Here is a 15,602-nt window from a genome sequence, read left to right as displayed (position 1 = left end):
TTGCCATCATGTTATCCTTAGCTGCCTCCTTTGCTAGATTCAATTTTCTAGTAAGTTCCTTCAATTTCTCCTTACTTCCACAGCCATTTCTAACTCTATTTCTTTCCAGTCTGCACTTCCTTCTTAGCCTCTTTATCTCTCTATTATAATAAGGCGGGGCCTTACCATTCCTTACCACCCTTAAAGGTACAAACCCGTTTTCGCATTCCTCAACAATTTCTTTAAACCCATCCCAGAGTCTGTTTACATTTTTATTTACCGTTTTCCACCGATCATAGTTACTTTTTAGAAACTGCCTCATGCCTGCTTTATCAGCCATATGGCACTGCCTAATAGTCCTACGTTTAAGACCTTCCTTTCGATCACATTTATTTTTAACTACGACAAAAACAGATTCATGATCACTAATACCATCCATTACTTCAGTTTCCCTATAGAGCTCATCTGGTTTTATCAGCACCACATCCAGGATATTTTTCCCTCTGGTTGGTTCCATCACTTTCTGAATCAGATGTCCTTCCCATATTAACTTATTTGCCATTTGTTGGTCATGCTTCCTATCGTTCGCATTTCCTTGCCAATTGACATCTGGCAAATTCAGATCTCCCGCTACAATCACATTTCTTTCCATGTCGTTTCCCACATAGCCGAGTATCCTATCAAATAATTCCGAATCCGCGTCAGTGCTACCCTTTCCCGGTCTGTACACTCCAAATATATCAAGTTGCCTATTATCTTTAGAAATGAGCCTTACACCTAGAATTTCATGTGTCTCATCTTTAACTTTTTCGTAGCTTACAATTTATTCTTTCACCAGAATGAAAACTCCCCCTCCAACCATTCCTATCCTATCTCTACGATACACATTCCAGTGCCGTGAGAAAATTTATGCATCCATTTTATCATTTCTCAGCCATGATTCAACTCCTATTACAATATCTGGTAAATATATATCTATTTTATTGCTACATTGAAAGGTTCAATATCATTCATGCGAAACCATTTCCACCGAAATCAGCGAGGAATTACCATGATAATCAACGTTGAAATGTATGCATTAACTTATGTAATTCATTATACTTTGTTAACTGGCAACCTCTGGTGAGAGGTTGTTGAATTAATGTTAACTGTCCTAGACGAAGGCTGGTTGCCATGGTTACAATGATATCGAGAAATTGATGACTAATTCCAGACAGGCGTCCAGCCCCAAAACATGTACATGTTAAAACTATCTCCTAACTCATGGGGCTTTCCAGGCTTAAAATAAATGTTGTGAATACTCATGGTGTTGATTTCTCAAGAGTTGTGAATATCTGCATCCAACCTCAGAGAGCAGAAGGATCAACGGAAATGGTTTTAAGTTTCATTAACTACTGTACTTGTACGCTTTTCGGAGAAGCACAGATGTCTTTAAATCTACCAACATGAGGTTGGTGTATTTGAACACATTCAAATACCACTAGGCTGAGCTGGAAACCCTCCCACCAACTCGGGTTCAGAAGGCCAGCCTTCTACCGACTGAGCCTCTCAGTCTGGCGGCGAACAGCTGATGTATCACGCAGGTGGCATACAAACCTCTGATTACGTCACATACTGCCAAAATGAATGGGAAGAAGTGTTCTATTCAATCCATTGGATATTATAAAGCATGGATTGACCTACATAGGAAATCCGACAGATTCAAATCTTGAGAGTGCGCTGGCCATTGTCTGTAGAATGTCTCCTTTCTTGGATTACTAGATACGTCTTTGCTCTCCATTATGCGTTTTACGGATTGATTTAAGTCATTAATCAGACTTGGCGTTAACAAATTCACTGCGAGGTCACATGAAAGTCATTAAAAATAGGACTGTTTTACATTCATAGCCGTATATTTATACTGCTTAGCCACTACCGCAGTGAATTGTCTCAGCAGATGTTCCTCCTAAAGAGCGACTCCCGCTTATCAGAAGTGACGGGGAGATCGTTTTTCTTACAATGTATTTAAATGGATGGCAAGAAATTCGGCACGTTCAAGTGACGTGAACAGAAGGGGAAAGAATAGAATTCCTGGGCTAAATATTTTTTGTACGGAGAGAATGGAAGTTTTGTTTCGGGTCTAATCGTTTGTTCTCGCGAGTAATCGGCGAATCATAGGTTTGTGACATACCGAGGTGTTTCTTGATTGACTTTGGTGTCAGAAGACAGTAAAATGTTACTGTGTACTTTTAAATGTTAAAATATGCTTTCTTACCTTAAACAAACTACTAGTCGCATTATTGCAGCTACAGGAGCACGCTAATATTGTGCACTAAGTGAAATAATTGCTGCAATTTTGGGATACTCATCTTAAGTAGTGAATAAATTTGTATCTCTCTTTAAACAAAAATCATCATCATCATCATCATCATCATCATCAAAACGAAGTCGAAGAGCTTTGCAAACTCATGTGAATTCTTGGTTAAACAAATAGGCCTATCATGAATACAAATTTCCTGCTCTTATTATATTTATTTCTCCACTTTCTGATTCTTCTCATAAATATGTTAAAGCTATCAAGTGATCCATTTTGTTCACTTCGTTTCTCTTCCGTTCACTTCTGGTAAGTGGGATCTTCCAAATGTGCATCACTTTGATTCTCAATGCGTCGTATCTGATAAGTGGGAGTTGCTCATACGACGAAAAATCATGTTATTTTCAAAATGTCTCTGTAGTAGGTAATAATAATATTAATGTTATTTGTAAAACTCACGTTCTAAGTGCAAACGGTCTTAATAGACGTGGGAGTGTCAGAATATAGTTCTAGAGAAGTGCTATCAGTTGCTGGTAGCCAATGACATGGGGTTGTCACGTTGAAAAACCTTTGAATACCAGACGAGATCAAACCCGGCACCTCTGATTCAGAAAGCCAGCGCTCTACCAACAGAGCCTCTTGGCCCGCTCACAGGAAACGCAACTGTATGGTCGTCACGGACCACTCACTTGCTTCATTGTTTCTGGTCACGAGGAGTTCGACTTGAAGGCACGCTCTTTACACATTAGTGGTCTAAACGACATTACAGTATCTCCTAACTGACATGCCCTTGAATGTGGTCTTATCAGCAGGCGGCAAGCACGTTCCAGTGTCAAGTCAGCTGGTGAAGACTAAACTCGACACAGGCCTGTATTTTGGAGGATATGAGACAGCAGAACACCTCCTGGATTACTGGGAACTTGGCTTTACCCCAGCCATGGTTTTAACGACTTGTGGCTTTAGCAACGCCATCTTGGCTACCAGTGGACTTAGCGACCAGACACTCGTAACTGGCCGTCTTTCGTTCGTTCGCTGTCAGAGCCTCTTTTCGTCGCAAACTGTAATGTTATTAGCTGCTATACTTGATAAAATATAAATGGGAATCCTCCACAAACGCCTCAAAAAAAAACAACATTTCACGTAAATATAGGGCCGGATGCACTTCCTGACGCCAACTATATGTGGAGGGATGTAATGACAATTGCGTGCTTCTGTGTGATTGGTAATGTGGTATGTTGTTTGAATATGAAGAGGAGAGTGTTGGGACAAACACTAATATCCAGTCCCCGAGCCAGAAGAATACCCGACGCGGCCGGCAATCCAGCCCGTGCCCCTCTGAAATGAAGGCTTCAACGCTGAAGATCAGCCAAGGAGTCGGACTACAGATTCTCTGCGGCTGATGGATACGAAATTGTCACGAGAAGAAAGAGACGACCAATACTGCGAGAGGAGGGATATCGGTATCGTCTTCATCGGGAAACACAGAGACGAGAAGGATGCCATGTTAGCTTACGAATTTCCAGTGAGGGTAGGATAATCTGACATCAGAATCACACAGGTGTCCCTAATGTAGCGGGCAATTGAGTAGAAAAAGGAACTGGAGATATGCAATAAACGAGCTAATGAAGACATATCTTTATAAAGTTATTGGTACCGGGCGAGTTGGCCGTGCGTGTAGAGGCGCGCGGCTGTGAGCTTGCATCCGGGAGATAGTAGGTTCGAATCCCACTATCGGCAGCCCTGAAGATGGTTTTCCGTGGTTTCCCATTTTCACACCAGGCAAATGCTGGGGCTGTACCTTAATTACGGCCACGGCCGCTTCCTTCCAACTCCTAGGCCTTTCCTATCCCATCGTCGCCATAAGACCTATCTGTGTCGGTGCGACGTAAAGCCCGTAGCAAAAAAAAAAAAAAAGTTATTGGTATGAAGACATATCAATAACACATTTTTATAACAAGACATGCCACGAAGAACTGCGGGATGTGAAATCAATAGGATAATAAATTGTAGCAGAATTCCCCAAATATCAGAATGTGAAGACCACTTTGCGTAAAATGAAACGTGCAGCGAAGTGTAGCTCACAGAAAGTTCAGACAACATTCCTTTGTCCAACGACTTGGTTAAGTTTACTGGATGAAACAAGCTTCTTAAAGATTGATGACTTTTCTCCCTTTTATACAGACAAGTAATGAATTAGTGTTTGGTAAGTGTTCTTCAGAATAGTGAAACATTCCTCGTTGATGGTACATTTTATAGTTGTTCGAAACAATTTAAGCAGATATTTACCATCCTCGCTGAGTCCGGGGGAAAAAAACCAGCCCTGGACGGTAAACTTATTATGAAAGAAAGAAAGAAAGAAAGAAAGAAAGAAGGAAAGAAAGAAAGAAAGAAAGAAAGAAAGTAGAACATGGCAAATATGACACAATCAATTATCTGATAGAAACACGTTTTTCTTTTAAAAGTACAATAATCATGAACCTGAGAAGTACGTTGTAGTTTTAGTGTAAATGGGAGGTAACAATGTACTGTATATCTGGTGCCATTTTCAGCTGCCAAAACGTTTTCTTTTTCTCAATAAAGCCGTGAAAGACAGAAAAGTAACTATTTTATATACCAAAGAAAATAGAGTACCAAGATCTCATACTGCATAATACTTGCGAACGGTACAGATAGATGTATTAAAACCCTAATCTTTTGATATACAGTATTCATATGCCTTTCGTATTAACCAATGGAATCAATACTAATATACATTGCTTTGTCCCTTTCAAAATGTTCGTATCACATAGTGACAATCCCGTCTTAATTCTACCTAGGAAGATTTCCTGCCTCAAACGTCTTCTTGACAAGTTCTCAACTCAATATTTTAAAACAGAAAAAATGATTCAGAAGTACTAAAATAGGTAAGCTAACAGCTGAAATTCAGGGACAGCTACCGAGGTTGTCACCACCACGACCACATAGCCGTCTAGCTGGGCAGCAGTCATTTTGGCAGACCAAGGTTCTTAATGAGATTTGTTTGTCTGAGGGTTTGTTTATTTTGTTTCATTCTTTAAACCAGGTGAGTAATGGCAGGTTCGATCCTGGCTCAGTCCGATACTGTTTGAAGGTACTCAAATACGTCAGCCTCGTGTTGGTACATTTACTGGTACGTAAAAGAACTACTCCGGGACAAAATTCCGGCACCTTGGCGTCTCCGAAAACCGTAAAAGGAAGTGGGACGTAAATCAAATAACATTATCACCATGCAAGTAAAGCAAAGCCGTCTCCATACATGCAGTGGAGGTCATTGGAGCAGATATCCATGAAATAGTCATGAAATGAATAGAGAAGACGCATAATGCCTCTCCAGAATTAGAAATCTAATTTCCAAATATCTAAAGTTCCTGACGGGAAGTCGAACCCACGTCCTTCTTGGTGAAACGAGCACGCCTTTACCACCTCAGCTAGGCAACCCATACGTCATATAAGGCTACCTCGATATAGAACAAGGCTGAATGTGTCAGCACTAACAGTAAGACACAGATGAAAGAAAACTTCGCTGCCAACTTTAGGAGTAAATCAGATTATGAAATGAACAAAATATTTTGGTTTCCGATGAATGTGAAACACAACATTGTAAATCATCCTTTCTTTATTTCTTTGGCTCAATACAGGAATTTGTCACTGAAATTCAGCCGTTCGTTTACCCATTCTAGTACTTCTGAATCCCTATTTTAAAAGTGTGTGTTAAAAACTTGTTAAGAGGACGTCTGAGGCAGGAAATCTTCCTGGATAGGGTTAAGATGAATATGGGATTGTTACTGTGAGGTGTGTACCTATGGAAGTAGTGCAGACGCATTTCATATTTCTGTCGCAATGTTTTGATATCCATTCAAAACTCTATTGTAGAATACAATTACCGTATTTACGCGAATAATCCCCGCTGTCGAATAATCCCCGCACCCTAATTTTAGGAGGGCTCATTTTGAAAAAAAAATATGATTCGAACTAAAATTATTTCCATTGAAAGAGTAACGTAGGCATAAACAAACACTTCATATCACTCCACGAGGTCCACGTGGTCTTTACGCAAATATGAACATGTAAATTAACAGATATAGCTGCTTTGCCTGAAATGATAAAAATAAATTATCACTGCTATAAAGTGCCATAAAAATTATCAAGTAGGCCTGATAGGTATTTCATTAATCTTAACTTGCTATACGCTCGATTCCCTCTAGAGAGGAAGATTCGTTGTCTCTTGCATCTCTAGAATCCTCTACTAAATTACAAATTCGTCACACACCACGTCCAAAACACTTTCTTTTTACTCGGATAGTAACACAACCGGTGGTGGATAATATTATTTTTGTGCAATGTAAGCACTTGAAACAGACACACCGGTGAACTCCGATGTTAGTTTTGCGATACAGTAAAACCATGTTATTGTGTGATTTCGAATTAACCACCAACTCGTAATTCAGAAACGCCAATGCTTGCCGCGTCACAAAATATTCTAATACCCACTATTGCATGCAGTTAACAGTGATTCACAGTTTAAACATTGCAAAAATCGTCGCCATAAGACCTGTCTGTGTCGGTGCGACGTAAAGCCCCTAGCAAAAAAAAAAAAAAAAAAACATTGCAAATGTCATGGAAAAACCTACTTCCGAAATGTATCCAACAAGGTGCGTTTACAGTATTCAAATAATGAACGTGGATAACTCCCTGGTAAACATAACCTCGCGTAACGAAAGAAAAAAAAAACACGATTCAAAGACGAGGACAAATTATGCTGGCTCCCGTGTGTAAGTGCTCTATTTTTTGTTTACTGTACTGTTTGCATGTTTAGATGCCTTGAACTTGAACGGAAAGTGCCCGACCTCCTTAAAACATCGTGGCTTATCGAACATTCTTGAGGAAGTCTCTCGCTTCCGTGTGCATTGTAACACAGTGCAGTACAGTGACCCCAACTCCTTTAAAGTCCGTCTGGGCTCGGCAATAACAAAATAATTTGTTTTTAAAAAAGCAGTTTCATAGGCATGGACAATATTGTTCGGTGTGTACAAATTGATTATAATTATGACCCACTATTTTTCGCGGATTCTGTTTCTCCGCTCACTGTCTGCGACGTGATGTTATGGCGTTCCTTAAAATGCTGAATACGAAAGAATTACGATTTCACTCGAATGTAGCAACTATGAAACACACTATAGACACACCGAAGTGAGTGAAAGTGTGAAAAGCTACCCCTGCACGTTCCGGAAGACGCGTTCTATCGTGACGCGGAGAAATTTTGAATTTAAATTACTCTGTAAAATACTATTTTTTAAAAATGTGATGGCAGTTTACAATGAAATGAAATGAAATGTCGTATGGCTTTTAGTGCCGGGATATCCCAGGACGGGTTCGGCTCGCCAGGTTCAGGTCTTTCAGTTTGTCTCCCGTAGGCGACCTGCGCGTCGTGATGAGGATGGAATGATAATGAGGACAACACATACACCCAGCCCCCGTTGCGTAGGAATTAACCAATTAAGGTTAAAATCCCCGACCCGGCCGGGAATAGAACCCGGGACCTTCTGAACCGGAGGTGGTGGTGGTGGTGGTGATTATTGTTTTAAGAGGAAGTACAACTAGGCAACTCTGAACCGGAGGCCAGTACGCTGACCGTTCAGCCAACAAGTCGGGCAGTTTAGAATTAAAAGTCTGAATAGTGTTCCGTTTAAATACGACATATGGAGACAGTTTTATTCCATCTGCGGTTATACAAAGAATAACTGTACACCCAAGATTAAAAAAAATAGGTGATCAAGGAGCGTGTTGCCGATCTTGACGCAAGTAAAACCCGCATCCCAATGTTGTGCCTCAATTTTTTAAAATATGCGGGGATTATTCGCGTAAATAAAGTATTTAAAAAAAATAGAATCATGTTACATAAGGGAAAAATATACTGTAAGCTTCTTTCCAACACATTATTTTTAAACAAAATATATCCTACATCTAAAGTTGATGAATAGAATAAAAAAAAAGCATTCATTTGCTGGTATTCGTTACCTCAGTCGGGTACGGGTTTTGTTGTGCGAAACTGAATATCTTGACGAACTGATTTCTAAAATATGGTCGCTTCTGTAATGTGTCTTGAACTGATCTCTATCTTACGAGAGTCATGAAATAAACGACTTTATCGCGGATATTGAATTAACTGTGAGATTTTACAGGTTTTAACGGGAGAGTTCTTGGGATCGGGTTAAAGCAGCGTGTTTTTGTGGAATAGCATTTTAAACGGAAATATAGTATTTAATACGTTTTCGTACTCATGGAGATAAATAAATACTGTCTTTCAGTCTACAAATCCGTGGCTCCCTTTTAGTCTTTGTCACTTATATAAACAGAGAAAATCCGTATATACCCATGTAAAATTTATACTCTTAGACCCGCTAGTAACATGGAACATGTTCTGGAAGCTGTGTCTATGTATGTTGACTAGGTTCTATAAGGGGAAATGCTACATTGGTGATTACATTGGGAAAATATACCTACACTACTAAATACATATCAGCTACATCTTAACCTCTATATTACGTAAAATGATTCTCAATGATTCTTTAACGCTATTTATAGTGAACAAGTTTGTGAAAAATAATTTATATACGATCCGTGTCCCCCACCCCTAAGATGTGTTCTGGATGCACCACTGAATATTTAAGTGTACACTGCTGAAAAGGTAGCTTTCTTGAAAAGTGATCGTCCTCATTACAGAATGTCATACCTGTGCCACAAGATATTGAAGAGGAAACTCCTGTTTCTCACAGTACCATAAATATAGCTACCATGAAAGACTCTATTCGATGACATTTAAAGCGTATAGAAAGCACAAAACAACCTAAGGATCTCACTTAGGACGAAATTCCGACATCTTAAAAGCTCGGAACCCCATTTGTAGTTAATTAGTCGCGATTATTATTATTATTATTATTATTATTATTATTATTATTATTATTATTTGCTAACGGTTTAACCTCGAGCCCACCATCTCAAGAAGGCAAGCTGGAGAGTACACGGATTAAGAAAGAAAATAATAATAATAATAATAATAATAATAATAATAATAATAATAATAATAATAACAATAACAATAACAATAATAATGAGAATGATATTTAAATAGTCGTAGTGGCAGAATTCTGTCACTAGTTGATGCCAGTACCGCTATCCCAATGTGGCGCCTAATTTGCTCGGAACCCTTCTTCTTCTTCTTCTTCTTCTTCTTCTTCTTCTTCTTCATTTATAGTCCGGCTCCTTGGCTGAATAGTCTGCGTTAAGGCCTTCCGTTCAGAGAATCTTGCTTTGGATTCACGGTCAGGTCGTGGATTTTAATTGCGTTTGGTTAATTCCTCAGACTTGACGACTGGGAGTTTATCCCGAAACTCTGCTCGTGATATGTATACAACACATCACAGTCCGGCTCCATGGCTAAATGGTTAGCGTGCTGGCCTTTGGTCACAGGGGTCCCGGGTTCTATTCCCGGCAGGGTCGGGAATTTTAACCATCGTTGGTTAATTTCGCTGGCATGGGGGCTGGGTATATGTGTTGTCTTCATCATCATTTCATCCTCATCACGACGCGCAGGTCACCTATGGGTGTCAAATCGAAAGACCTGCATCTGGCGAGCCGAACATGTCCTCGGACACTCCCGGCACTAAAAGCCATACGCCATTTAATTTCAACACATCACACTACCAACCTCCACAGAATATGCATTAGTGAATACATCCCTCACACTGGGTTGGCGCCGGGAAAGGTATCCGGTCGTAAGACAGGGCCAAGTCCACGTGTGTGACACAGTTCACACCCGTGACCCCATTAGGGTGTGGGAAAAGCGGTGGGAGAAAGAGGTTTCTATTCATATTTGTGACAATCGTTCTTCTGATTTCATAATGAAACTACTGTAGATAGCTGGGTACTAGAGGAAGTAAATGAAAGCAAGCGTGTAGTTCTACGGGACTTAATATGATCATACCTACTGGACTACAACTTCACGTGGAATCTGAATCAAACCAAACCAAAACCCCATGGCACTACAGCCCTTGAAGGGCCTTGGCCTACCAAGCGACCGCTGCTCATCCCAAAGGCCTGCAGATTACGAGGTGCCGTGTGGTCAGCACGACGAATCCTCTCGGCTGTTATTCTTGGCTTTCTAGACCGGGGGAATCTGAACCGCATGGACGTTAACTCCCACGCGCACGGGATTCGAACCGTGGCCATCTTGATGAGAAGCCAGTGACTATGCCATTTGGCTACTTCGCCCCTTTCCGATGGAGTAAGAGCGTACTCTGTCAATCCAGAAGGACGTCGGCTCGGTTCTCCATCATAAAGTACAAAATCTAGAAACGAGATCTCTACTCCCGGAGAGGCACATGACCCTGGGGTCCACCCAGTATTCCCTGGAAATGAGTACTAGGTTAATTCTTGGGGGCAAAAGCGGCCAGAACTACACAATCCCTCTTAGTGGCATGGTTAACGATATACCTTCCACCGACCAAGAGGTTGTGCGGTTTGGGTCACGTAGGTGTCAGCTTACATTCGAGAGATAGCGGGTCCGAACCCCACTGTCGGCAGCCCTGAAGATGGATTTTCGTAGTTTCCCATTTTCAAACCAGGCAAATGCTGGGGCTGTACTTTAATTACGGCCAGGCTCGCTTCCTTCCCACTCATAGCCTTTTCCTATATTATTCATTTGTAGTCTATTTCATTAAATTTTGCTCATGTAAATCTTGTATATTCTGGCTAGATGGAATCCTAACGGCTTTAATATGGCCAGACAAAGTAAATCTATTCCACTCCATTTTAGGCGTCCAGAAAGCCTTCCAAACAGATTAAATTGTTATTTAATGTGATCACTAAAGGTCCTAAAGGAGGAATTAAATAAGAGTTTACTGTTATTGGAGCCATGCTATGTAGCTCAAGATGATAGAGAGCTAGCCTTCCGAACTCTACTTGTCGGGTTCGATCCTAACTCAGTCTGGTATTATCAGAAGGTGCTCAAATACGCCAGCCTCGTGTCGACAGATTTACTGGAACATAAAAGAACTCCTGTGGGACAAAATTACGACATTTTGGTGTTTCCCAAAGCCGTAAATGCGGTCAGTGCGACAAATAATAATAATAATAATAATAATAATAATAATAATAATAATAATAATAATAATAATCCGCCTCTGTGCAGTAGTAGTTAGTGTGATTAGCTGCCATCCCCGGAGGCCGGGGTTCGATTCCCGGCTCTGCCACGAAATTTGAAAAGTGGTTCGAGGGTTTGAATGGGGTTCACTAAGCTTCCGGAGGTCAGTGGGGTTCGATTCTCATCTCAGCCATCCTCGAAGTAGATTCCCGTTGTTTCCCACTTCTCCTCCAGGCAAATGCCGGGATGGTATCTAACTTAAGTCCTCGTCTGCTTCCTTCTCTCTTTCTTGTATATCCCTTCGGATCGTCCCATCCCTCCGCAAGGCCCCTGTTCAGCATAGCAGATGAGGCCACCTGGGCGAGGTACTGGTCCCCTTTTCCAGTTGTATCCCCCGGCCGAATGTCTCACACTCCAGGATACTGCCCTTGAGGCGGTAGAGGTGGGATCTTTCGCTATGTCCGAGGGAAAAACGAACCCTGGAGAGTAAACGGATGAATAATAATAATAATAATAATAATAATAATAATAATAATAATAATAATAATAATAATAATAATAATAATAATAATAATAATAATACCGGGCGAGTTGGCCGTGAGGTTAGGGACGCGCAGCTGTGAGCTTGCAACCGGGAGATAGTGGGTTCGAGTCCCACTGTCGGCTGCCCTGAAAATGGTTTTCAGTGGTTTCCCATTTTCACACCAGGCAAATACTGGGGCTGTACCTTAAGGCCACGGCTGCTTCCTTCCCACTCCTAGGCCTTTCCTATCCCATCGTCGCCATGTGTCCGTGCGACGTTAAACCAATTGTAAATAATAATAATAATAATAATAATAATAATAATAATAATAATAATAATAATTAAAAAGTCGTAGTGGCAGAATTCTGTCTGTGGTTGATGCCAGCAGATGTACTAATACACGGGGTAGTTTTAACACTTCTAAATGCCATCGAACCGAAACACGGTAAACTGAAAGATCAGCACTTAACTCTTGATGATGCTTGTTGTTTAAAGGGGCCTGACATCTAAGGTCATCGGTCCCGCTTAACTCTTGGTATCAGTAATTATAATAACACTATGTTTACATTACATGAGCACATGGTCTTGTTGTGGTCACTCACCGTCATGCTGCTTGTTACTCACGGCACAGACACACGAACGATACTGACACTGCTCTAGTCGCGGCTGCTCTGTTTATTTCACTGACCCGCGGAGTCTGGCGGCACGCATTGCGCATGTCAAGCACACTGGTGCTACGTAACTATGACGTCACAGGGAGCACCACGTGGTAGGCGGTGTCACCGCAGTAGTATGCTGACGAATGACGGATTAAAATTCCTTTTAAAACGCAGGGGTATTCAAATAATAAACTTACATTTGATTGGACTAAATAAATAGGTCCAGGGAGAAAGTTCGGGTTTCGTATGAGGCAACACCTTGCAATTGCCGTTCAATGAGGAAACACCTGTTTCTGTACTATAAACAGATAGGTTGGTAGATGCAGAGTGGGTCTCAGCCCTCAAGTGTCCACGGCTGGTCCGTGGTCCAACAGCTCTGCACTCTGACCGGCCAACCGAGCAGAGGAGGGGTGGCCACGGTTCTACCGTGGCACGACGCTTCTGCATTCGGGAGGCGGGACAGGGCTGGATCTCACGGCTGGCCCCAACCGTCAGCTGTCTTGAGAATGTTTTTCCTTGGTTTTCCATTCTCTTGCACTAAGGCGAATGCTGGGACAGTTCCTAGTATAGGCCACGGCCGCCCACCCCCTCACCTTCTCCGCACATCTTCACCGTAACAAATCCCCCGGCCTGAGAGACGGCGTCACCGTCTAAGAGGCCCGCCTCCCCCTTCAGGGGCGGAAGGAAAATATTTCAGTAGTAGTAGTAGTAGACAGATACTTCCCCAGAACAAGGTTGCACAATGTTTTTGATCAGCGGTAACTTTAGAGGAGCCGGTATAAATAAAATTTAGTATTCAACAACAAATAAGCATCAAAAAACATTTCAGGTTTAGAAAATGAAATGGCGTATGCCTTTTAGTGTCCGAGGACACGTTCGGTTCGCCAGATGCAGTTCTTTTCATTTGACGCCAATAGGCGACCTGCGCGTCCTGATGAGGATGAAATGATAATGAAGATGACACATACGCCCAGACCTCTTGCCAGGGGTAATTAACCGACTATGGTTAAAATTCCCGACCCTGCCTGGAACGTAACCCGGGACCTCTATGACCAGCGGCAACCTCGCTAACCATTTAGCCATGGAGCTGGACGTTACAGGTTGTTTAATTACTACTGTTTTCGTAATACAATAAATTTATAAATTATAATATATGTATGTCTATCTCTTAGTGTCCGAGGACACGTTCGGTTCGCCAGATGCAGTTCTTTTCATTTGACGCCAATAGGCGACCTGCGCGTCCTGATGAGGATGAAATGATAATGAAGATGACACATACGCCCAGACCTCTTGCCAGGGGTAATTAACCGACTATGGTACGGGGATGATGTGAGATGAAATTACACGGCATGCTTTTACGGCGAGATGCTCTTTCTGACGCCAACCTCAGTTGAGGTGCTAATGAAGATGAAATGAATGATGGTGAATGAAACTGGATAAGGAGGTGGAAGGAATTGGCTGTGGCCTATGAACAGGAACTGTCGCGGTATTTGCTTGGAAGTGAAAATGAAAAATCACAGGAAACCATTCTCAGAACAGCTGACGACTTTTTTTGCTAGTGGCTTTACGTCGCACCGACAAAGATAGGTCTTATGGCGACGATGGGATAGGAAAGGCCTAGGAGTTGGAAGGAAGCGGCCGCGGCTTTAATTAAGGTAAAGCCCCATCCCAGCATTTGCCTGGTATGAAAATGGGAAACCATGGAAAACCATCTTCAGGGCTGCCGACAGTGGGGTTCGAACCCACTATCTCCCGGATGTAATCTCATAGCTGCGCGGCCCTAACCGCACGGCCCTTTATAGTTTTAAATGGAATAATTCCATTAAAAAAGGGAAAAAAGGGTAAAGATGATTAGTATCACAATTACTTTTGTTGAAGTGTCCTAAAGTAAATAGATTATGAAATATCGTCATGCGCCGTGGTCATGAATCACTCTAGGATCTCATTAGCGAGAGGTCGTGTTTAGGAATTCCACAGAGAAATTTCATGTTTCAGAATGTGATATTGTGCACTGCCTACTTACCCCTTATCAGGGTTTTCAAAATATTACCCTCTGATTTCTTCATTTTTATATCAGCATCACTGCTTGAAACAATTTCATTTGTCATTTATTAACCTTTTATACCCAAGGGAATGCAGCAGGCCTCGCAAGGGCACACAATTTCCTTTCTTTGGCAGTAGCTATGGTTCATTCTTGACTCCTATCACTAGAGGCATGATTTTTCGCATTAATTTATGTTCGATTTCGCGAAAAGGATACACATTTTCGCGTTATTTCGCGAAATACGGCTGACCCCATCGCTTTAATTTCGCGTTAATAATTTCCTAAAATTATTAACATTTAATTTGTGAATTTTGTGAATTATTTATGTGGAAGATAGATAAATAAAGATCAACAATATTTATAATTATTCATTATTTCTTATCCAATAACAAATTACCCTTTCAACCTACATGGAGTCCGTTGGCTGAATGGTCAGCGTACTGGCCTTCGGTTTTGAGGGTCCCGGGTTCGATTCCTGGCAGGGTCGGGGGTTTTAAACTTTATTGGTTAACTCCATTGGCTCGGGGGCTCTCACCTTCACAAACATGCAGGTCGCCTAATAGGCCATCTACGAGAAAAAGACCTGCACTAGGCCTCTCCGGAGGCCATATGCCATTATTATAACCTACATGGACGTAGCTTTCACCCTATATGGCCATATTATTAATGGATTTTATAGAATATTAACATCAAGAGATACTTCTGTCGAAATGAGAAATCCTCATTCTGTTTCCCTTCGCACACGTAATATTGGAATACAATTTCAAGATCGTTATTTTACATGAATTTCGCTGCATTTTCGCTTTTATCGCAAAACAAGTAAATTTCACTTTAAACTGGCCTTGTCGCTTTAATTCGCTCTAATTCACGAAAACAAAATCACTAATTTCTTAACCAGAATCATACGATTTGTAAAGATATCTTCAAATCGCTTCTAAATATTT

At 41.4% G+C, this 15,602-nt stretch overlaps 1 protein-coding gene across 1 annotated transcript in view; it reads right to left on the bottom strand.

The window, feature by feature from the left end:
- The window catches only part of LOC136868879 (uncharacterized), a 140,511-nt gene extending 127,875 nt beyond the window's left edge, over positions 1-12,636 (bottom strand). Inside the window, exon 1 of the mRNA XM_067144810.2 lies at positions 12,558-12,636. Coding sequence (XP_067000911.1) covers positions 12,558-12,563 — 6 coding nt within the window. The 5' untranslated portion in view covers positions 12,564-12,636. The remainder of the gene's footprint in view (positions 1-12,557) is intronic.
- Positions 12,637-15,602: the final 2,966 nt, after the last annotated feature.

This window comes from Anabrus simplex, chromosome 1 (assembly GCF_040414725.1).
Source record: "Anabrus simplex isolate iqAnaSimp1 chromosome 1, ASM4041472v1, whole genome shotgun sequence".
Taxonomy (NCBI): Eukaryota; Metazoa; Arthropoda; class Insecta; order Orthoptera; family Tettigoniidae; genus Anabrus; species Anabrus simplex.
Note: the sequence above shows the minus strand (reverse complement) of the source record. Positions and strands in the feature narration are given on the sequence as shown.